Genomic DNA, 25368 nt, shown 5'->3' with positions numbered 1-25368 from the left:
TGTAAGATTCATTAGTGGGGGGAGAAAGGGGAGAGAAGGGGGCGGGAGGGGTGGATAGAGAGAGGGGGTACCTGCTGTAATCAAGAAAGCAGATGAAAAGAAATGTAATGAAAAGATGAAAACAGAGAGAAAGATGGAGGGGGAGGGGCGAGGCTCAATTTCATATCATTGCTTCATTCTCTTTTTTTTCATGCTCACAGATGATGGATTTTTGGAAAAATGAGCAGAAAAACTGAGCAGAGAGACGCAGAAAGACTGTTATTTTCTGCGGCTTTTTAGCCTCTTTTAGCTCCTAGTTTTGCTTTTGTGGCAAAATTTGTTTCAGTCCGACCACGTTTAAACCAGAAATGTGGGATTTTCTCTTGCATGCATTGAAACTGCGAAAATAAAATACTACTTATGGTAACACTTCAGTTAACACGAGTTTACAAGTGTTTACGCTTGCATGAGGTGGTATATCAGGTGATCTGAAAAAGCCATAATGGACTTTTTATTTATTTTTTAGTCTTTTCTAGGCCACATGATGCTACAAGGTCACATGATGCTGTGTCTGTGCTTGTCAGTAGGAACTGGCTCCCTCATGATGCAGCAGGAGCTACAAGAGCTGTTATTGCATCACATAACTTAAATCCAAAATTCGTCTGTGAAATCGTGGACTACATCTCCCAGAAATCCCTCATACGTGGCTTCCCACATATAAGGAGCTCGCCTTTCCATCATGGCTCCGTAACACGCCTACGTGGCCTTGGATTGGAAATAATGACGGCTAGTTTGGTGGCTGCAATAGAAATAAAGCTGCTAATGTTTTGAACATCCGTCGTCATGGTTACTGGGATGTTATCACCACAGGAGAAGTCACACAACATCACTCAGTGGAAACACAGTCATCTTTACATTGTGTTTTATCGACATTTTGAAAATATCGCTCAAGTTTTCACAAATCTGTGATAAAATCCCTCCCAGTGACAGCAGGTGGAGAAAAAGTTCTGTATAACAAAACGTGCATCTTTCAAGCTGCGATTTGTAACATAAAATAATTTCCTCCTGTGTTAATATCACATCGTCATTAACTCGTGCAAAAGCCTTGCAAGGTTTGCAAGTCTGTGCATCTGCACGTAGGCGGTGCTGCCCAGAGTTCAAGTATCCCGGGGGCTTGTTGAGGGCCGAGGGTAACACGGAGCGTGAGATCTGCAGGTGCATCGGTGCGGCGTCAGCAGTAATCTGCAGCGCTGAGGGGAGGAGGGAGCCGAGCTGAAGGCCGAGCCTTTCAATTGAGGTTTTCTGGGCACGTCCGACTGTTAGGAGACCCCCGGGGTCAACTCAGAGGACGCTGGAGAGATGATATGTCTCCTCTGGCTGAGGAGCTGCAGGATGTTTCAGGTGAGCTGAGAGCTGGAATACTCTGCTGTCACTGCGGTCGCTCAGATAAGAGGCAGATAATAGACGGAGGGGTGTAAGTGAAGTTCATAAACGAAGCTCACTCTATGAGGTGGGTCTGGCTTTTTTTTTATTTTAATCTCAAACTTGGCTGAGTGTCTGGACTTGATCTCACTCACCTTACCTTAGTATCACTCAGCACCCTGCATTCACTCAGTGTGAATTCAGGGTGCTGATTTTCCATGGAGTGTCTTTAACATGTACGTCTATACACCACTGGTTTCCAACTGGTGAGTTGAAAAAATGTCTGTTTTTTTGTGTGTTTGTTTTTTTGACCCCCCCCCCCATGACGTGTTCATCACACTAACTGTGTTCAAGGACCTTCAGAAATTTAAAAAATCCAATGATAGTTTCTGTTTTTATAGTTTCTGGCTGTGATAAATGGTGTAATTTTATCATTCTTTTACTTCAGCAGGCCTCGGCTTTGGAAAGCATGGTTTCTTGAGAAATCACAAATACATTTTTGAGAAAAAAATGGCAAAAAAGAAATCACCAAATATTTTTTTTTAATGACCAAAACCTTCTTTTAAATAAAAAAAACACAGAAAGCTTTTAAAAATTACCCACATTCTTTTTTTTTAAAAAAGAAAACATGCCTTTAAACACGTCAGTCAGGCATGCCGAGTCCGGGATCACCTGACGCATTCTCAAGTGAAGCCGCCCATGCGAGCTGCCATCCGGCCATCCACCCGTGTATAATAACAACGCCATCGGACACACCCCAGTTAGACGCAGAAGGTGGTTTTTGGCGTCACGCTCGTACATCGAAAGCACCGAGCGCACGTTTTTGATGATTTCGGAGTGAGAACAGGCTGCAGAGTCGATGTTACCTGACAGAACTCGGTGACGATGCAGAAGGCGTCTCTCTCCAGGAAGCTGTGGTAGAAGGTGAGGATGGCCGGGTGGTGCAGCTGAGACAGCAGCTGGGCTTCCTGCGTCGCTCGGACCGTCTCGTCAGGTCGAAGGTCACCCAGAGGAATCTGCTTCAACACCTTTCTGGAGGAGACAGAGGTCAGAGGTCAGAGTTTTCTACATTCACTTCAAACTAAGCTGCATTCATATTCTTGATATCGTAAACTCAAATTAATATCCGAGTCTTGTCAGTACTGAGCGTAGAAATATTCGTGCTGTTCTGTTGCTCTGCCTACCGAGAAGGTCAACACGCCCGAAAAGTCAAATGAAGTTAATCTATATAACCCAATAAAAAAGGCGCCTCATGAGACTTTATGATCTTCACAGCATACGACAGCCTGCGTCTCCGGAGGCTTAAACTGGATCAAGAAAAACACTAATAACAGAGGACACGTCCCTCTTCCGGGACGGATAGTACACACAGCGGAGCAGCATAGCCCACTGTATGATAACAGCTTCAGTTCGATAAAAGCACCAATTTTGGCAGAGATACACTGAAAATGAAACTGGATAATTTGCCATCATAAACTCGAACTCTGACGGTTGCTGCCGCTTTTGCTCGAACGGCTACCAGCAGGTTAACTTTCCTTTTCAAGGTTCAAGGTTTCTTTATGCGTACCCACGGGTAAATTTGGTAAATTCAGCAAACCAAAACAATACCGATTTAGAAGACATTAAAGCAAAATACATAAAAGCAAGTATCATCTAGTATTAAAACAGTAGTATAAAAGTATAAGAACAGTAAAAGAAGAACTCCTAATATAAGACTGTCATAACAAAACCTTTATATATAAACACAGTGGACATAATCGAGATCCTGAGAAACAAATAAAATACTGACTCATAATTCTAACAAAGTCAACAAAAACAAACAAGTTACAATCATAATTCATCATGCATTAAGAAGTAGTCAGAGTACTTTAGCTCGGATGTTTTTCTTTTGAAGCTGACACGCCGACACACTAACAGACACACAATGATGGCGCTTTTTAAGAGTGCCGAGCAGTTTTGTGACTCCAAATTCAAAAGAGGGATCCTAGAAAGGAATTTGTAATTTGCTAACAGTTGAAAAAGGACGGCTGAGTTCAGCTGGTGCATTTGCAAAAATTCCAATTAGGCCTAAGAGTCTTAGTGCAGTCTGCTTAACATGCAAAAATGTGAAATTTATCTACAGGCAGGCGTTTAATTCAAGAACAAAATAGTTTCAGTAATAGAAGAAAACTAACTGAAGTGGGTTTTTATGGAGCAGAAATTCTGGAAACTAACAACTGCTTAAAAACTTAATTACACTGACGGACTGAAACCTGGATCAACATCAGCTGAGAAAAAGCAAAAGAGCAACACGGCAAGAAATCTCCTGCAAGCATGAAGCAATTATTAAACAATAAAAACAGCATTTTGCAGACACAAAACTGGCCAAACTAAAGTCTTAATTGAGCTGTTAACTAACAGAGACTGAGTGATTCAGCTGCTAAACTATTAGTTAACGTAAATTAAAACAACTTTAAGCCTAATGAAACTTAATTGAGTGTTCAAAACCAAAAAACTGAGCCATTAAACCAACGTGGTTAAGGAAAGTAAAAAACAAACAAAAGCAAAGCAGGAAATGACTTGAAAAGTTTTTAAAATAATTTTTTTTTTTTTAAATAATAAATGTATGACAAAATTTTCAATATATGATTATGATTATTATAATACAGTTTTCTAAACATTTTTACTTAGTTTATTATTTAAATACTTTCAAAATCTGCTAATTTTCTTGTAATTGCAGGTTGCTCATTGCCTTTTTCTCTGTATTTAAAAGAAATTAAATCAATTTGCTCAAAGTTAAAGAGGTTTAGCTCATAAATCTGTCAGTTTACCTGAATTAAGCCCATTGAATGCTTTGCATTGTTGGTGCCGTGTATTTACGCTGCGCTGCACATACCTGCAGCGTGACGAGGCACTTTGCATGGATTTTGCAGCGAGCACCACCAGTTGGGTGTTTTTTTCTGACTGAAAAATGTTCAGCTTTGGGTAAAAACGTCACACTTGTCATCGTCACTTTAGCCGTCGAGTCGTAGTGGAGAAACAGCCGAACACGCAGTCAAACAGTCACATCTGACATGAACAAGTGCTGAACAACAAAAACAAAGAAGGAGACATGTGTTAATATACTCCGTATATATATATATATATATATATATACACACACACACACACACACACACACACACGGTTACTGTGCTGAAAAAACGCCATGCCTCCACAGCGCTCTGAAATTCTGCAGCTCGGCGTTTCCTGAGGAGCACCTGGTGTTTCAGCAGGAAAAAAACAAAAACAAAATCACTTTGGTGGACACGAGCACTTAAAGAGGTTTAACCACTAAACGTAATTGTAACTAACATAAAAAGAGGTTTATCTGCTAAGATTGCTGCTGAACTGAACCTTCATGGAGGTTTGCTAACAGCTTAATTGGACGAGCAAAGAATAAATATTCGGTTTCATGTTAGTATAAAATGTAAAATGCTTCTCTGAGCTGCTCATTTGCTCTGTTAGTTAACCGGAACCAAAGTGGTTTTTCTGCCAAACTAAAGCCGCCAGAGGTTTGCCGAACAGCTTTGTGTTGAGCCTTAATAAGATTTAGAAATTACAGAAAGGTGCATAAAGCTTGTGCTCCTTTCAATCATTTGTTGAGCAGAAAGTCGGAGCCGGCGCAGGATGTTGGATGCAGAGAGGACTGCGGATGATTCGATTATGTGAGCGCAGTAAACGGGTCATATTTCAGCAGGAAGCATACACAGTTTGACTCTGCTGCTTTGTTCAGGAAGTTAGGGCGACAGTTGTGAGCAGCTCTGTGCTAATAAAGCAGAGCCTCCACTTCACCTGCTGACCCGCTCGCCAGTTTAACACTGAGACGCAGCGCTCGCCGAGGAGCAGCCAATTAACCTCCTCAGGAGGAGGTGGAGAGGACAGACGTTTGATACCCACGCGGCTCCATCGCTCTTTGTTTAGCATCGTGCTAACACAAGCAGCCAAACCTTCAGTGTGGTGAAACACTTTAAACGGCCACATCGCTCTGGAGACTCGTTTAAATCACGTTTATTTCAGCGTGCGGCGGCGAGTGCATCGAGCTTAAGTCATTCTGTTTTAACCCAAAGCGTGAAATACACGTTAACCCTTTGAAACCTGATCAACATCAGTTTCTTGTGTTGTGTTCAGATGCCTTTTACAAGTAAAAACAAAACGTGGAAAGTAGGCTATGAGCTAGAAATAAAATAAAGTGAAATTAGCCCCTCCAAAAGAGCAAAAAAGGAAATAACCTGAAAAAAAGTGCTAAAATGAAATTTTTAAAAATAAATAATAATTTAGGATAATTACAATAATTATAAAAATATATTTTTTGCTATTTTTTCCTAGTTATTCAATAATTTACTGACAACTCCCTTTTTTTTAGCTAATTTTCAGTTCATTTTCTTGTCACTTTTTTTGCAATTTGCTGGACATTTCATGCTAAGTTGATGTTTGCAAATTTACTTATTTTTTTTTTCAGAAATATGGAAAGAAGGCAATGAGCAACTTAAAAAAACATAGAAGTGACCCAGAAATAAATGAGCAAAAATAAAATCCCCTGAAATTCGCCAAACAAAAAAAGTCAGAAAAGAAAAGTAAAACAACAAAAAAGAAAATAACCTCAAAAAAAGAAGAAAAAAACAATTAATCAACAAATAAAATAAAAAATAAATAATCATTTCTGATAATTACAATAATTATAAATCTAGTTTTCTTGGTATTTTTCATTAGTTATTTGATCATTTTCTGAAAGTTTTTTTTAGCTAATTTTTCATTTATTTTCACAATTTTTTTTCTTTGCATTTTGCTGAATTTTTCATACCAAGTTGCTGTTCGCCACTTCCCATTTTTCTGAAAAAAAAACAAAAAAACAGTATGCAAAATGTTTTAAATGCTTGAGAAAGACCACACAAGAAAACTGATCCAGGTGTTAAAGGGTTAATGCCTTTTGGTATTTTTAGGTTTGGAGTGGATTTCGTTTATATTTAACAAACTTTGTGCGTCTTTTGACAATGAGCTCAGCGTTAGACGCCCCTGTTTGTCGTGGTCGGGTCGGCTGTGAAAGCTTTTGTGAAACTGCAGTATTATTTACCAGAATGATGTTTGCTGTGTGCAGCATCGCTGCTGTGAAAAAAACTGTCAGTCTAGCAGCTTATCAGCATCTTAATACGGATTTATTTCAGGTTAACATTATTTATTGATAAATCCGCTCAGTCACGGCTGCTTTTTTGGTGTTTCCTTTCATGTTTGGATGTTTTTAGGGAGTTTGATGCTGGCAGGTTGATGCTGACGAAATATCAGTCATCAGTCCCGGAGCTGCTGGAGGCCTCGTCGACCCCGATAAGTCCAGCTGACGCAGATACGACTGACAGACACACACACACACACACACACACACACACACACACACACACACACACACACACACACACACACACACACACACACACACACACACACACACACACACACACACACACACACACACACACACACACACACACACACACACACACACACACACACACAGCGTCCATAAATATTGCTTATTGTAGCTCTGATTGATAAAGTGAGCAAAACAAACAGATCATATCAAAGAGATTTCAGCTCCAACGCCGTCAGTCTTTAGATAATCTGTTCTCCTGATAACAGCCAGCAGATAATTCAGCAGCAAAGTGGGCTGCTCCTTCACAAGAACAATATTGAGCACTTTTGCTGTTTTATTCTCTTTAACAATGAAGTCTTTCAAGATAAAAGCATATTCAAAGCCCGTCAAAGCACATCCGTTCAGATCACAGCCGACCAGCTTTAATGCGGAGCGTGTCGGAGATATCTTAGTCTCATTAGAAACGGCGAGAGCATATTGGCTTTTCTTCAGCATTAATTTAACATAATTAAAATGTGAGTTATTAGCATGGAGTAAAGCTGTAAACTCTGACACTCATCAGAGGGAGCAGGTCGCTCATTAGTCAGTTGGATCCCGACTCTTAACTTTTTGGCCAGAATGTGAACGACTGAGGCATTTTGGGCAGAAGTGAGATAAACACCAGGTATAAAGTTCAGACGCAATAAATGTGTCACACAAATGCTCATCGAGTCTGACATAAATCTGAACATTTCTTGTGTTTGACGTTTTCTTTGCCATATTTTGAGCGTGTTGCTTTTTAGGCTCTGCAACACAAGGCTGTTCGTTTATACACCAACGAAAAGTAACGCAATCACGACATAATAATTCAACTTAAGTTTGTCTTTCAATTGAACTTTATCTATTGGCTATTTCACGGTTTTACTCCTCTCTACATCATTATTTTTAACATATTTATTTATTTTTTTACTTTGTTTTATTTATTTACAGTTTGAGTATTTTACCTTTTATTCATTTATTTACTTTCATTATTGCTATTATAATTGTATTTATTTATCTATTTATATCCTTCTTTTTCTAGGTTTTATCCTTCCTTTGGTGTTTCCTCACAGATCTTTTGATTTGTTTTGTTTGTTGTTTGCATGTTTTTTGTGAAAGACACAAAGTAAGAATGAATGTAAAATACAGATATATTTCAGTTTGGGGATCAAATCATGGAACGGACTCAGTGATGAGTTGAAATTTTGTCGCTCTCTTGAGTTTTAAAAAAGCCTTAAAAAGGAAAATTATCACAAATTATAATGTAAAATAATTCAAGAATGATTTGTGCGTTAAATAAAACATGAACGTTTAGAGTATTACAGGTTCTGTTTATAATCATTGTATGTCTTTAATGTTGCTGTTATTCTGGGTTTTTCTTTCCTTTTGGTCACTGAATGAAAAAACTGTGTGAAACAAACTGAACTCAAGTATTTGTTCATGTATTCGTTCATATATCGACTGATAACCCTGCAGCAGCTTCTCTGTGGTTGCAGGCTGAAACTCTTCAGGCTCTTCGTGGCTCAGAGTCGGAGCCGCTCACAGCTCGGCTCGTGTTTTTCTTCTCAGAGAAACTCAGGAACATCTCAGCTTTAATCAGAGTGTCACACTTCAAACGGGCTTTCACTTTAGTTGCATAGCAACAGAGAGTCTGCGCTCACGGCTCCGTAAAAAGCTTCACACCAGAAAGCAGGAGAAACCCTCTCGGTGCAGATCGTAGTGGCGACTGAATGAAACAATTAGAAATTCATTTTGGACTCGACACCGAGAGTCAAAGCTGTTAGCGGGCGCTCCGGTCCTGACACTTCCTGTTTCTACTCGTTGAGATGACAGTTTCTCTCGTGTCGATTTGTGACCTTCTGCTCCCTCAAGGTGTCAAAACACAAAGTGAAGAATTTGGAGACATCAGAGGGGTTGATGGGAAAATTCTTGTTGTTGTCAAACAGTGAAATGATTTGGAGGTTTTCTGCAGGTCTGATGATGCCGACTGAAAGTCCACAAAAAAAGCCGTAAACAGCATCCTGCAGCGCAGCCCGCTGCTGCAAAACCTCTGTTAGTTTAGAGGTGAAGAAGGTCTCCTGACAGGAACATTTATTACTATTATTATTACTATTACTATTGTTGTTATTATTATTATTATTATTATTATTATTATTATTATTATTATTATTATTATTATTATTATTATTATTATTATTATTATTATTATTATTATTATTATAACAGCCTGCAGCAGCCAGGGGAGTCAAAACTTTTGTTTATCACATTTGAAATGTTTTTAATCTTGTCTAAGACCTTTTTTGACTTTTTAAGACCTGCAGAAGCCCTGACATGTCCAGCGTCCCCTGATTCCGTCATCATTAGTATTATTATGTCATGTAACTCCACTCCACTACATCTTAGAGGTAAATATTGTTTTTTTACTGCACTACAGTTTTCCTGCTCTTCCTGTCCAGTGAAACACGTGTGACTCCAGATGTGTTGATGCTGAATGTTCGAGATAAACTGAAGAGTTTCTTTATGTGTTGAGAAAATTCTCCTCCTTCTTTAACTAAATAAACTCTTTAAAATCCCTCTTGGATCAGCTGGAAAACGCAGCGTCACAAAGCTGAAAACTGCGGTAGATCAGGGAAACTCAGCTTGCTTTGCTTGGGGGCCACTTTTGAAAAATGACAGGATGTAACTCAGATTTTGGGAATCTTTAGGAATTCAGGACTTTTCTAGGATTTCAGGACATTTCTCAGATTTTAGGACAAATCTAGGATTTTTGGACATTTCCAGTTTTTAGGACATCAGGGGCTCAGCTATAACCTCTGTTGAGGATGCTGGGGATCCATCACTTATTTTGATAAAAAAAAGTTCTGTTTTGATGCCGTTTATGCATTCATGCAGCACTGAAAGTACAAAAACATTTCCCATTGTGAATGCATTTTATTTTTATTGCAAATGAGAAAATGGTTAGGGGTCAGATTTGGCTCAACTGGCTGTAAACTGAATATCACAACTGCAGATTAAACAACCAGCAGGATATAAAGGAGTTAAAATGAGCACAAAATTAAACATCTACAACAGGAAAAGGATGCAGACACATGAATGCAGCGAGAATATTAAGCCGAATGCAGGACTTTTGCTGCTAACAGAGTGTTTTTACAGTTTGGTTTTGGCACTTCAGTAACAGATCTAAATGTTTCTTTCTCCACCGCTGAACATTTTGCAGCAGACTCTTTTGACTCGTTCTCACCTGCTGCTCAGATGAACTTGAGTCTGCAGAGTTCAGCGCACAGAAGCTGCTGCACAAAGTGAACGTCTGAGTGAAATAAATCAGATAAAACCACAAGGAGGAAACAGTTTGCACCTCTCTCAGCGGGCTGTCACTCTGCTTTATCACAGCAGCAGCGGGAGGCGTCACTCCTCCCTCTGACTCTCCGGCTTTAACATCACAATTAGACGATAACGGGGAGGCGGGGCTGATGATGGAGGGGGAGATGCAGACGTTTGGCTCAGTGTGTCCTCGGGGCCCCGTGTGTCTCTGGGAGTCGATGGCGGCCCGGCGGGAGTCTGTTTTCTGTCTTAGCAGGTGTTAAACAGTGACGGAGATGGATCTGTGTGTGCCGGTGGCTCTGTACAACTTTTGTTGTTTACTGGTGGGGGGGATCTGCCTTGAAGCTCCGCCCACACGCTGAGCAGAAGATTACAAACAGGAAGTGGAATAAATCAGCACCCCCACAAACACACACTTTTGACACAGCATAAAGAGGGATGTGAGGGTGTCAGCGGGGGGCAGGTGGGCGAAGAGACGCCGCAAAGTTTCAGAGCTTTGAGCGCAGCGATCGATCACTCAGCAGCAGATCACAGCAGCTCGCCGACGGACTGTTTATGATGAATTCACAGGACACCAGAGCTGAAAACACCCGTCTGTGGAGCGTTTTATAACGCAGCTCAAAGCCCATTAGGTGGGAAAAAAGTGGATATATCGATATCGATGTCAGTAATCGGCCAAACGGTTGTTGTTTTTTACCAGCATATCAGATATCGGCAAAAATCCCAATATCACGCACGTTAGTTTGTGATGAATGTGCCAGAGGGGGGCGATGAATGTCAGGAAAAGATACCGCAGCTGATTTTTAGGTCACATTCACACATTCGGTGCTGGAACACACTCAGCTACAGCACAGCTCGCCTTCCTAACAAGAGACAAAAAAGAGTTTTCCCCACAAACACCGCATTAACCCTTTGAAACCTGAGCAAATTGGCTTTTTTTTTGGAGGGCACACACATCCGAAGGACTTTTACAGGTGTCGGATCAAAACAGTCACACCAAGAGTCAAACAAAAGGATCTGCACACTGTTTAAAAGCTTCCAGTAAATTTTTCGTGCAAAAGTTTCGATCAAAACAATCAATCGATTGATCATTGAAAACGTTCAATTAAAATGTTCTGGGAGCTTTTGACACAGTGTGCAGATCTTTTCTTTCAAAACATGGGAAGAACCTCCCCCCTTCCCTCCAAAACAAGGTTAAAAATATTAAAAGGAAAAAAAATTTAAGATAGACTTATTATCGTTTTAGTTTTTTTGACAGTTTCCGTAGCATCTTAAAAAATAATGATTTTTCAAACCTACCAATTTCTTGCAATTTTCCAAACATATTTTCAAGAGGTCTGAACGTGGCACAGGAAAAGTGACGCTGATCCAGGCTCGACCATTTTCATCGACTGCAGCAAAAACTTCAAGCCAATCAACAGTCTTGTTCCCAGGGTGCTTTGCAGCGGCCTCGGCCGGCTCTCCTGTGTTCACTCAGCAGCTAAAAACAGAAAGTCCAGGTGCAAACAGGCCGACAGAGACGTCATCCATCAGCCTGAACATTCATCAGCTGCGTCACACAGCTGCTCCGACCTCGGAGGACTCACCTCGCACAGACACCTCCGTGTGTCTTCACGCACAGCGAGATATTTGTGTCTTTACAGGACAAAATGTTTTATAATCGAGAGCAGAAAACAAGCACACAAGACTTCCTTCATACTGTGAATGAAATCCTCCCTGCTGTGTCACTGACCCGACTAAAAGGTTTTCTCTCTGCGTCGTTCTTTCCGTCACACTGAGTCTGTTTTTAACACCTGCAAAGCTCTTTGATAATGGAGTCTGAGTCACAGAGATCCTCAATAATTAACCTTCAACAGCAAAATAAGTTTCAACTCCGTCAGAGACGCTGAGAGGACTTCTTCTTCCTCGCTGTCACAACATTTTAACTCAGCACTCAGTCTGTAAATGCTTTAACAGACAGATGAAGCAGCGACGTTATTCATGAGCAAAAAGGATTAATTAAAGCTCAGTGAGAGAACAGAAGTTTAACCAAAAGAAGAAGAAAAAACAGACTTTTTAATGCTGATCAACACATGATCGAGATCATCGGCTGTTTGTTGTTGGACCGCCTGGATCGGTGCTTAACCCCTGAAACCTGTATCGACCCGTAGCAGTTTCCTTGTGCTATGTTTAGCTGCCTTTCACAAGCTATCTAAGCTTTGAAACCTGAGCAAAACTGACTTAATTTCTTTCAAACGCACAAAGAGAAAGGCAATGAGAAACTCAGCAAGAGATGTCCCGCAAATTACATGAAATTAGAAAAAGCTGAAAAGAAAAAGACCTGAGAATTATTAAAGAGGTAAATGTATAAATTCTAGGGTAAAATGTGCAGAAAACTATATCTATAATTGTTATAACCAAATATTTAAAATTATGTAGAAAAAAAATGTAAAGATTTTTTTTCCAATTTTTTTTTTTTGAGCGCACATTCTCCAACACCGCACGTTTGTTTTTTGTTTTTTTCATTTTTTTTTATTTATGTATTTATCTCTCATTTTCAGGTTGTTGGGGTTTTTTAAAACATATTTCCTGTTAATTTTTGGGTCATGTCTTTAGTAGTTAAGTTACTGATTGCACTCTACCCATGTTTTTGAAAGAAGTCAACAGGTTTTATAGGTCCCTCAGGTTTTAAAGGGTTAATACGTGTTCATCGTGTTGCCTCCAAGTTCCCATTAAGTCCAGTGCATCCAGTGCTTTTCTACTGAAAAACTGCTTCAACTGTGAAACTTTGTGGTAATTTGATTAAACACAGCTTTATGAGCAATATCCATCATGGTCAGCACGAAGTTCGAAGCTCTCGAAACTTGATTTAGATTTTAATTACTTCACATACTGTTGGGGAGTAAATTTCTCCCTGAGAATCAATAAAGTCTCATCCTACAGCTGGAGCAGCCAGCTTAATTTTGGCTTTATTGGGCAAAAATCCCATAATACACTTTGGGTATATTGTAAATCGAGTGGTTTGAGAGAAAACTTTAGACGTCTGCACCTCCTCGTGGATCTGTTTTCAGTCTTTAGAAAATCTTTAGACCACAGGTCATTTCAGAGAGAGGGCGTTCCTATTGGCTGTTCTACAGATGAGCGTGCACGTCCCTTCAGATGGTCAAAGTCTGATTCGGTGGTGGAGAATCCTGCAGAGAAAGCTCCAGCATTGGCAAACGTAAAAAAACGTGTGTCCGTATCAGCGAAGTTTCAGAAATGGAGAGAAAATGTTGCAAATAGTTCAGCCCTCTGCTAACTGGAGCCAAAAACACAGCTGCAGCTTCAAGTTCATGTTTATGTAATTAATATTAATTAGAGCCTCGATTCACAGTGTTTCCTCCGCCTCACTCCTCGCCGCTACCGACCACCTCACCAGGAGGAGAAGGGCTCCAGCGACTGACCCCAAATCAGCTGCCACTGCAGCATGAATCCAGCTCGGTACCTGGGGACCGGACAGCCCTGATCTCCCGCCGGATCGGCAATTTTTAAACAGATACACAGATTATGTAGCCTGTTCTCATTCCAAATACGTCCGCTCTGTCAGTGCTTTCGTACACGCGTGACACCAAAAGTCACCTTTTGGGTCCAACCGGAACACACCTGACCGGCTTCAGGTGAGAAAACACGCTCGGAAAAAAACAGTTATACGCCAGCCGACCGCCAGATGGCACCAGGCACGTGTGAAGAGTGTTACAAAAAATGTCTGATTGACTGATTGATTGATTGATTTGACGGAGCTGAATTAAAATCAAACAAACTTCCAAACAGGAAACAGCTGATCTGATCTCAGCTGTTTTCATAATAAAACTTCCTCTGGTGGACTTTCACAGGTTGAAAGGTTGATGAAGGGACCTCTTTCATCGAGTTGTGATAAAATATAACAGACGCTGCTCCTCTGTCGTCATGGATACCGCATCTCGATGGACAGCCGGGGTCAGAAAGCTCCTAAATTCAGATCTGGATCTCATTGTTTCCTCTCTGCTCCTTCAAGCTTCACTTTTTGTTTTCATGATGAGTTTCAGAACCTGGAGGGTAAAAGATCTTTTCTTCACGTCTCAGAAGAACCTTTTTCACGAACAAAAACGCAAAGATGTACGAGCAGACGCTGACACATTGAGTGGGGCATTGTGTCTAAATCTGGCAGAGGAGGAGAGACGGAGGGAGGAGGAGGAGAGACGGAGGGAAGAGGAGGAGGAGGAGGAGGGTGAGACCTGTCAGATGGTGAAAGGGCAGAGACGATGACTCTGAACACCGACTCACCATCTGTTTTCTGACAACACAAAGACTCTTTCTGTGCGCCGTCCTGCAGAGAGACAGAACACTCCCCTGCCTCAGTGCCCTTGAGCAACAAACTGCAGCTCCAACTGCTCAGTTAAAGTTCGTCTCCTAACCCTCGTTCACAGGAAACTCGCTGAAGTCTCAACGAGTCCGAAGTCAACATGAAGAAATAGTGCAAATCGTAATTTGTTTTAAAAATTACCAATAAATCTACTGATGACTCAACAATCAACTTTCTCCAGAGTTGGTGTAACCAATCAGTCATATCAGAAAACTGATCAAAAAGCAATCAGTCATCATAAGTTACATTACGCTAATGTGGTAAATAAAGTAGCTCCAGTACTTATTAAGTCTTTAAAAGGAAAAATTATCTGTAACCTTTTTTATTTCAAAAGTAATAATGACAACAACTGAAGACGACCCACAGCAGATCAGTTTCCTCTGTGCACACCAACACTGTCTGCGATATTACACGTATATGTCCTCGTATCTGCAACACACACACAAACACGCGCACACACACGCACACACACTTCAGTCCAGACAGAGAGGATGACATCATGTTTCTGCAGGTTTACAGGAGGAAGTCTTCACCTCCTCCATGTTCATCATGTCTCTGACTTCTCACCTGAGAGGACGAGTGAACACATGAGGGACACACACACACACACACACACACACACACACACACACACACACACACACACACACACACACACACACACACACACACACACACACACACAGACAAAAGAGACAGGGAGCAGTCTGTCTGTCTCTAACTGAAGCTTAAATCCTGTCGACTTTCATTTAGAGTCAAACAGCCAAAACACACCGAGTCTGTGTGTGTGTGTGTGTGTGTGTGTGTGTGTGTGTGTGTGTGTGTGTGTGTGTGTGAGCAACAGAGTGTGACAGAGAAAGGGTGTGTGTGTGTGTTTTACAGTCACCTGATGCTGTTGACACATTTTCAGACAGAAAAACAAACCATCAGGATCAAACCTTCATACCCAGACAGGTGGATTTAGAAACAATCCCTTCCCCACAGGGAGCCAATCACTGACCAACGTACCACCTGCATTAACATAACCAGCTGCACCAACCAATCACAGTGTCTCCCTGGGTTTAAACTGCAGAGCCAGTCCCCATGTTCGAGCGATCATTAGCGAATAAATCATTATTGCTTGTTCTGTTCATGAGCCAACATGTTGCTTATTGCAAAACCAACAAACTGCTAAACTGCTAAACTCTCCAATCTGTGCAAAGTTAAATTCCACAACATCTCCCCCTCCTGCAGCTGTTGATTCTCAGCTGATAAAGATTCATGAGAAAATACAAAACAGTGGGACAGTTGACAACAACAAGCTCGTCACTGGGCGCAATAAAACTTTTGTGACATCCGTTCTCATCCAATTAGTCAAATATGGCCGCTCGGTCGATGCCGTTCACGTCTACATATGACATGTCAGGTGGTGTGTGGGTCCAACAACCCTCAGACTGTCATTCAGACAGGGAGCGAGAATTGGACCCCTGCATGTGATGTTTTTTCTACACCTTACCATGTCCTCTTTCCCCTGCAACATAATGACATGCAGTGTAATCGCACCATGTGCTTGTGTTGACGTCACGGCAGCAGCATCCTGGAACGTCAACAGCAGACGCAGGAGGACGCACCGAGCATAAAATGTAGATGCGGACGTTCACTGACTAAGCAGTAACACTTTTGTTTTTGCAAGAAATCTACAGTTTGTTCTTGTTAATCTGTTCCAAAATAAACTTAAAGTGGTAAAACAACTCGTGTTTATGTTTGTTTCCTTGTGCAGCAAAAGCACGTCGTTTGGTTTAAGAGAAAAACTTCATGGTTTGGCTCAACATTTATGCAAGAGGCCAAAAGCATCTTCAGCATTGAAGAATGTGAAACTCCAATGTATATTATTATACTGTGTAGGTTTTTAAAGAGTTTATTTTGCTGATGGAGGAGGAGAATTTTCTCAGCACATAAAAAACACTTTATCCTTCACTTTATCACAAACATTCAACATCAACACATCTGGAGTTTTAGGAAAACTGACATTGGAAAATGCTGTCAGACAAGGTTTACTTCTGAGGTTGAACGGAGTATGAGTAAAGAGTAGCATAAAATTGATTTACTCAGGAAAAGTACTTCATTAAATGTACTTAGTTACACTGAAGCACTGCTGTCAGCAGGCGTGTCACTGAAGCTGAATGTTTCAGAGCTGCAGGTTTCTCTGCTCAGTGTGACTCACTAAACTCGATCATCTGATCGAGGATTGGTCAGTGTAGCTCTGTGTGTGTGTGTGTGTGTGTGTGTGTGTGTGTGTGTGTGTGTGTGTGTAAAATTGACTTCACGGGTCGATGCTGCCATCTAGTGACTCTGAGCTGAACTGTCTGTTGGTCCCTGAAGCTTCAGAAAGAGAACCGGAGTCCCTACAGACATTCAGCGTTCACAGACAATCTTCACTCCCACAACGTCATGGCGACTCATATACGGACATTTTTTAATATTACTCACAGCTCTTCTCCGTCTGTAGCTTTGGTGTCCTGAACCAGGTAAACTGAACCAAAACTTCCCCGGCCCAGACTCTTCAGGATGCCGTATCGCTTAGCAACCAGGCCACTGCTGCCAGGGGGCGGGGCCTGGGCTGAGTCCACTTCCTGAAACCTGGGCATCATGTCCGCTCACCTGTGGACGAGGACAGGTGCACTGTGAGCTCAGACTCATCGTGGATCATCTGAGAGAGACCCGCTGACACTACAACTACTACTAATAATACCAACAACAACAATAATGATAATGCTTCAGGTTTGACTGAAAACAGTGGCAAATGTTGGCATGAATAGAAAAATGTGTTTTATTTTTAAGTGAGAAAATAAAAAAGATCTTGTCATCAATCAAAACACAGAAGAACAAAGGTGTTTTTCTGCGGTCCAGATTCAAAGCAAAAGAAAGAACAGATCAACATAAGATGCAAACAATAAAATAAAAGGCAAGGTATAAACAAATGGTGCAATAACTTACAAAAAATGTAGTATAGTAGTGTAAATATACACAAAACAAAAAGTATATATATATTTAAATGCAACACTTGTTTTTGCTCTCATATTTCACATGTTGAAGTTAAAGATTAAAGACTTTTTCATGAACTCAATAAATATATATCTCTCATATTTTGGTCATTCTCACTCTGGTGTGAGAGTGTGATCTGTGTTTCTGAATAAATTTTACAAACAATCCAGTCTGATCAGAGCGCGCTCCAGCACTCTGAGTATTTCTGCACATACCCTCAAATGTGCAGATTTTGCTCCTGACACTTTGCCACAGAGGCTTTGAGGGAGCGTGCCGTTGTCATACTGGCTGCAAGAAAGCCCACCAAAGCTGTTCGTGAATTTAACGGTCATTTCACGACCAAAGGACGTCTCTCTCAATGTTGTTTCTGTAACTTTACTACCACACCCAACCGGCTCAGAGGATCCACATCAAGCATCACCTGCAACATCATCTCAGAGCAGCAACTTAACAGCTCATCCAACAGATTGTGCAACTGAAGAAATTCTGCAAAAACTGTCAGAAACACTCTCGAGAAAGCTCATCTGCTCATCGTCCTCAGCAGGATCTCAAGTTTGTCATTGTAACAGACTCGAGCTGACAGCTGCTCAAATCCCAGAGGAACCCTGTACCATCAAGAGCTAATGCCAACGTTATGAGCATAATGAGTCCCATGGTGGTGGTGGGGTTAGGGTACACGCTGGCATGAGCTGCAGAAAACAATCACAGGTACATTTACTGATGGCAGTTTACATGCACAGAAACACTATCCGCCACCATGACCTCACGACCTCGTGATGCTGCACGGCCCCATGTCGCAAAGGTGTGTGCACACATCCCAGCTCCTGCATGCAGACTCACCCGTCATGTCACCAGTTGAGCCTGTTTGTTCTGGATCATCATGATCCATTTCTGCAAACATCCAGCAACTTCACACAGCCACTGAAGAGCCGACAATCAACTACCTGATCAACTCTAAGTGAAGGAGCATAAGGAGAACGGTGTCACAGCAGATCCTGATTTGGAGTATTCGTGACCTAAAAATGCATTTCTGTAGCACTCGTCCGGTTAAATTCTGATAAATGTCTGTTTCTTCCACATCAAGCTGCATTTTTTAGAGTAGAATATTCCTGTGATCATCCCGGGACACACCTGTGTGCTAATCATGCGTGTAATCAGTATCCTGATGTGCTCCACCTGGCAGCTGAGGGGAGGCTGCTGTGGCTCAGGGACGCAACAGGAGGCGGAGTCAAGTCAAGTCAGTTTTATCTATAGAGCCCATTATCACAAAACACGGTTTGCCTCAGAGGGCTTTACAGTGTACGACATCCCTCTGCCCTTAGACCCTCACATCACTGAGGAAAAACTCCTGAAAAAGAAACCCTGTAACGGAGAAAAAAAGGAAGAAACCTCAGGAAGAGCGGTAGAGGATGATGAGGGATCCCTCTTCCAGGACGGACAGACGAGCAATAGATGTCGTAAATAACAAATGAAATACAATCATGGCAAAGAAGGAAAGAGAAAGAGAGAGAGGAGGAGAGAGGGGGAGAGAGGGCACAGCAATAATAGAAACAGATGCATGTCATATTACAATAATGGTAGGTGTGAAATTAGTAATTGCTCTCTATGATGATGTTGAGAGAGATGATAACAGCAAGGCAAGATCACAGCATCGGCGCAACCAGACCACGATCAGGGCGAGCGAGGGACACAGTATCAGTACAGCCACAGCACGAGCACAACCAAAGGCAGGATCACAGCATCAGCACAGTTATCACCACAATTAGGCACAGTCAAGGTTACGGCCAGGATCCAGGGAAACTAGGAAACAAGGGAGCAGGAACGCTCCCGAGAGGCAGCAGGATTAGCGTAGTGCAGTTCAACAGACCCAGGCTCTGTAATCGAGAGCCCCAGGCAGTGAGAGTACCACAGGGCTATCACAGAGCTAAGCTAAGCTTGCACATGGCAATGCAGTTAACAGACATGCATGATTTCTGATGGCGGCACTGAGAGAAGGAAAGGAGCTCAGCGTATCAGAGGAAGTCCCCCGGCAGGTTAAACCTATGTCAGCCTAACTATGGGCTGGTCCAGGCAGCCTGAGCCAGCCCTGATTATGAGCTTTATCAAAGAGGAAGGTCTTAAGTCTACCCTTAAAAGTTGAAACGGTGTCTGCCTCCCTGACCGAAAATGGAAGATGGTCCATAGGAGAGGAGCGTGGTAGCTGAAGGCTCTGGTTCCTAACCTACTTTTGGAAATTTTGGGAACCACAAGTAACCCTGCGTTTTCAGAGCGCAGTGATCTTGAGGGTTGGTAAGGAACTATGAGCTGTGACAGATAGGACGGAGCCTGAACATTTAGAGCTTTGTAAGTCAGGAGGAGGATTTTAAATTCAATCCTGGATTTCACAGGGAGCCAGTGCAGAGAAGGCAAGGCAAGTTTATTTGTATAGCACGTTTCAGCAACAAGGCAATTCAAGGTGCTTCACACAGAACACAAATACAACAGCAGGGGGAAAGGAAACACATTTAAAACATTATAGAAGAGGCATGTAAAAGGTGATTAAAAAACAGCAAGTGGGAAAACAGATAAAACCCAAAAATATAAAAACACATATATTGAAATAAGAGTTGCAGTGCAGAGTTTCGAAGTAAAATATAAAATTTAAAAAGTAAAAAGCCTTTTAGTCAAAGGCAGCAGTGAACAGGTGAGTCTTTAACCTTGACTTAAAAGGACCCAGACTCTCAGCAGACCTGATATTTTCTGGTAGTTTGTTCCAGATATACGGAGCATAGAAACTGAAGCTGATTCTCCATGTTTAGCTCTGACTTTTGGAGCACAGAGCAGACCTGCACCAGATGACCTGAGTGGTCTTGATGGTTCATACTGGACTAGAAGGTCTTTGATGTATTTTGGGCCTAAACCGTTCAGTGCTTTATATGCTAGCAAGAGAGTTTTAAAGTCTATTCTGTGAGAGACAGGGAGCCAGTGTAGAGACCTCAGAACTGGAGGGACGTGGTCCGCTCTCTTGGTCTTAGTCAGGACTCGAGCAGCAGCGTTCTGGATCAGCTGCAATTGTCTGATTGACTTTTTAGGCAGAGTGATAAAAAAAGTTATTAAATAATGGTCTGACCGAGCAGGAATCTCAGGAAAGACTAATAAATCTGCAATATCGATGCCGTATGCAAGGACCAGATGGAGGGTGTGGTCGTGGCGGTGGGTTTATGTACACACTGACTGAAGCCTGTTGAATCCAACAGTGTGGAGAAATCAGAGCTAAGGCGGTCACTATTAACATCCATGTGAATGTTAAAGGAGCAGGGAGGAGAGGAGCAGAGGGAGAGGAGCAGGGAGGAGAGGAGCAGAGGGAGAGGAGCAGAGAGGAGAGGAGCAGGGGGGAGAGGAGCAGAGGGAGAGGAGCAGGAGAGGGAGCAGAGGGAGGAGAGGGAGCAGGGAGGAGGAGAGGAAGAGGGAGGAGAGGAAAAGAGAGGAGAGGAGCAGAGAGGAGAGGAGCAGAGGGAGAGGAGCAGAGGGAGAGGAGCAGAGAGGAGAGGAGCAGAGGGAGAGGAGCAGAGGGAGAGGAGCAGGGAGGAGAGGAGCAGAGGGAGAGGAGCAGGGAGGAGAGGAGCAGAGAGGAGAGGAGCAGGAGGAGGGAGAGGAGAGGAGGGGAGAGGGAGGGGGGAGAGGAGCAGGGAGAAGGAGAGGAGAGGGAGAGGAGAAGAGAGGGAAGGAAGAGGGAGGAGAGGGGCAGAGAGGAGAGGAGGAGGGAGGAGAGGAGGAGGGAGGAGAGGAGAAGAGGGAGAGGAGCAGAGGGAGAGGAGCAGGGAGGAGAGGAGCAGAGAGGAGAGGAGCAGAGGGAGAGGAGCAGAGTGAGAGGAGCAGGGAGGAGAGGAGCAGAGGGAGGAGCAGGGAGGAGGAGCAGGGAGGAGAGGAGCAGAGGGAGAGGAGCAGAGGGAGAGGGAGCAGGGAGGAGAGGAGCAGGGAGGAGAGAGGAGCAGAGAGGAGAGAGGAGCAGGGAGGAGAGGAGCAGGGAGGAGAGGAGCAGAGAGGAGAGGAGCAGAGGGGAGAGGAGCAGAGGGAGAGGAGCAGAGGGAGAGGAGCAGAGGGAGAGGAGCAGAGGGAGAGGAGCAGGGGGGAGAGGAGCAGAGGGAGAGGAGCAGGGGGAGAGGAGCAGAGGAGGAGAGGAGCAGAGAGGGAGAGGAGGAGCAGGGAGGAGAGGAGCAGGGAGGAGGAGCAGAGGAGAGGGAGCAGGGAGGAGGAGCAGAGGGAGAGGAGCAGAGGGAGAGGAGCAGGGAGGAGAGGAGCAGAGGGAGAGGAGCAGAGAGGAGAGGAGCAGGGAGGAGAGGAGCAGAGAGGAGAGGAGCAGGGAGGAGAGGAGCAGAGGGAGAGGAGCAGGGAGGAGAGGAGCAGAGGGAGAGGAGCAGGGAGGAGAGGAGCAGAGGGAGAGGAGCAGAGGGAGAGGAGCAGGGAGGAGAGGAGCAGGGAGGAGAGGAGCAGAGGGAGAGGAGCAGGGGGAGAGGAGCAGGGAGGAGAGGAGCAGGGAGGAGAGGAGCAGGGAGGAGGAGCAGGGAGGGAGCAGGAGGAGAGGAGCAGGAGGAGCCCTCGCTAACCAGAGCTAACGCCTAACGCAGCTAACGGGCTAACAGTGAGCGGCTGTGAATACGCAGGAAAAGCCGCTGAGAGGAGACAGCTGTGAGAGATTCAGTAAAACTTGAGTGAGTTTTCAGTCACAGACAGATAAAAGCAGCCGCAGTCAGGAACAAGTTAGAAGATCAGCTGAGGATCGCTCGTAGGAGCAGCTCAGAGACGCTACCAGAGGCACAGACGAGGACACCGGAAGTGATGTAACACGCTTACCCGCGGTACGTCACTGCAGGCAGGTCATCATCGGTCAGAGTCAGCGGGTCGATCCCTGACTCCTCATGTTGAAGTGTCCTTGCACATGACACTGACTTGCTGCCTTCACATGCTCCTCAGAGTCATCGTATTTACGAGTTACGAGCACATGAACGGGCCTCCAAAGTTACGAGTGGGAAAATGGGGATTGCGATGACGCCTGCGCTGCTGAGTTGTGCTGTTTGTGTGACGTTTCAGGGCAGCAGAAATGGCACAAATCATGGAAACAATGTCAACAGTTGACAGTTTAAAAGATTTTTTCTCTTAGTCGCTCTCATTTACTTTTAGCAGTTGCACATTTCAGTAAATGCATCTCATAGCTGGAGCAAGCAAACTTTTACCAAAACTAACATTAAAAACCTTATTTTAGAAGAGGAGCTGCTGATTTGACGTCATACATGCATAAACATGGCGGGCAAAAGTCAATGTTTGGTCATCATGTTTCTACAGAAGCCCAGAAAGGACAAACCAAACACTGGCTCTAGATTTTCACATCGGCCACTGTAGTTAGAAACTGTGTCGTAAAAACACAGATTTTTTTTTTTAACGTAAAACTGCTTTATTCCTGTTTTTACGGATACTTGTGCAGATAATTCAGCTCCCAGTACAAATCTGCAACTCACGGCCACTAAATCCCCCAAAATCTAAATCTTACACACTAGACCTTTAAACCTTTGGGAGAGAAAACTAAAGTATTGTAATTGCATGTGTTTTCAGTGTAAATATAGGTATTGTAAATAAATGTTAAGTGTAGAAAAGAAAAAAAAAGTAAAGTTATGTAGGACATGAGTCTTATGAGCTTATTATTTGTTTCATCATATCAAATCTTGACCTCTCAACTGTCATATAAATAAAGCAGGGAAGAAAGTCCTCAAAAATACCTCAAAGTTGGACTTTATGCAGTACTGAGTAATTTACGTTCCACCAGTCAGTGACAGCATCCACATGTCAAATAAAAAATAATCAAATGAGATAAAACAAAGATATGAGCGATTACATATATAAAAATGGGTTAATACAGTTAATCCCATCTCTATAGCTAGTTAACTCTACTGGATTTAATTTGAAAATGTTCATGTTCAGCAAAAATTACTCTTATTTTGAAGAGGTGACCGGATCCTAAGCTGTAATATTGCTCAATTATGTTTTCTAAGTGATGATTTTAATGAATTCAGTCGTTCATTAAACAGAAAGAAGAGAAAAAATCACGGAAACTTACCGTTAACTGCTCATGTATCAGCTGCTCGTGTCCGCTGATTTAAATGATTAAAGTGTTTGCGTGCGACAAAGAATAAAAGAAGAAAGACGCCGCGTCGTCTCGCGATAATGAGGTTTTAAACGAGCCAGTTTGTGTAAAATAAACAGGTGAGATCAGAGGTTTGTTTACCTGCAGCAGACTGCAGGGACCACTTCCGTGTTTGACCCCGTTTCCATGGATACCGAGTATCACATCTTTATTTACTTTCCTGTTTTTTTTTTTTCAGATTAACATATTTTTACATATTTGAATAGTTTATTTTGTTATTATTTTAGGCGCATTTGTTTCTATCATTGTTCTGTTTTTAATGTATGTCTCATTTGTTGCCGTTGTCACTCAGGTTTCTTCCACCAGGCGGTGATGTTTCCTCTCTTCTGATTCTTCTGCCTGCAAACCTGCAGACATCCAAACACCAGCAACAGCAGTGAAACCCTTAAAAGCACATTTTACACACTCACACACAGCTCAGCTCCTACAATAAGTCTAAAATACACTGTGGAAACTAAATAGTTACATTCAGACTGTTCAGGTCCAAAAATGCTCCATTGAAACCCATTCAAACTGACATTTTTGATCCCACAGCCATCAGAGCAGAAAAACAGGACTTGTATTATTTCTGGGTGTCATTCTGGGCTTTTGACTCTGAATTTGTCATTTTGACTATTTTCCACCTGATGAGGTCATTTTGACCATATTTGGCATATGGAGGAAATACATGCTATTTCCACTAGGTGACCTGTCACAGTCAATGTAGCTGCTGATCACTGACATATCCCAGACTGTCAGCAGCTACACTCACACACTGACATATCCCAGACTGTCAGCAGCTACACTCACACACTGACATATCCCAGACTGTCAGCAGCAAAAGAAGAAGGAGAAAAATCTACCTGGCATGCAGTATATTCACAGTAATTCTTTTATTGTGTTTTTTCACTTAAAAACATAGAGAAATCATGATAAATACCTGGCATTTAACAAAGTAAAATTTTGAAAATTAATGATTAGGATTGATGTTTGTTGAAAAAAATAACCTAATGAAAGTAAAAAAAAAAATCATATTAATGTCTAAAATGTTTTAAACCTGTGTGGGTAATATTACAGCAGGCCTTAGGGGTTGAAGATGTACAATTTGACTCGAGTAATACTAATTTAATTTAAGTTGCTTAATTCTGAGCGTCTACACTCGCACCAGCAGCTCAAAGAGTCTGTGCTTCGACACAATGAAGCGTCTGTAATAAAGCAGAATTATCCTTCATGAACAGACTTTAAAATAAACTCTTATCAGCTGTCATTGAAATTCATGTGAGTTGTTTTTAGGACTAAATTTTACCTTATTTAGTCACAAGGTCTTGTATCTGTGAACACGCTGAGTTCCCTCCTGCACATTCACATCGTATCAACATTATAATAAACCGTGCTGCAGCCATCCATCAGCAGCAGCTGCTGCATCCAGGAAATGCAGCGGCCTCCAGGGGGACGCGAGGCAGCCGTGACTCATACCTCCCATCATGCCCTCCACTCCCTAAGCCAAACAAACACACGTTTTCTCTCTGCAGTGTGTAGAGCCACTGTGTTCAGAGTGTAGAGCCTCAGCGCTGGACTTTTTTTCTTTTTAGCCTCACCTGCTATTATGATCATTTAATACTTGATTAATTTAATACTTCTACGTTATCAGTCAGTCTATAAGACATCTGTGATAACAACAAACAGAGTTTAAAGTGTTTT

The 25368-nt window shown here is 42.5% G+C and overlaps 1 protein-coding gene across 4 annotated transcripts in view; it reads right to left on the bottom strand.

Moving 5' to 3' along the window:
- Positions 1–23784, bottom strand: part of nek11 (NIMA-related kinase 11) — a 73671-nt gene extending 49887 nt beyond the window's left edge. The window contains exons 1-3 of one of the 4 annotated variants that reach the window (XM_088084749.1): positions 23602–23784; positions 16956–17126; positions 2268–2433 (exon numbers count right to left, since the gene is read on the bottom strand). In XM_088084749.1, coding sequence (XP_087940875.1) covers positions 2268–2433; positions 16956–17116 — 327 coding nt within the window. In that variant the 5' untranslated portion in view covers positions 17117–17126; positions 23602–23784. Of the gene's footprint in view, positions 1–2267; positions 2434–4276; positions 4466–16955; positions 17127–18350; positions 19012–22343; positions 22533–23601 lie in introns of those variants that run through there. The other 3 variants (XM_042490678.2, XM_088084748.1, XM_088084750.1) reach the window with 3 other exon arrangements.
- Positions 23785–25368: the final 1584 nt, after the last annotated feature.

Source organism: Plectropomus leopardus, chromosome 11 (genome assembly GCF_026936395.1).
Source record: "Plectropomus leopardus strain MGB_pleo_1.0 chromosome 11, ASM2693639v1, whole genome shotgun sequence".
NCBI classification, from domain to species: domain Eukaryota; kingdom Metazoa; phylum Chordata; class Actinopteri; order Perciformes; family Serranidae; genus Plectropomus; species Plectropomus leopardus.
Note: the sequence above shows the minus strand (reverse complement) of the source record. Positions and strands in the feature narration are given on the sequence as shown.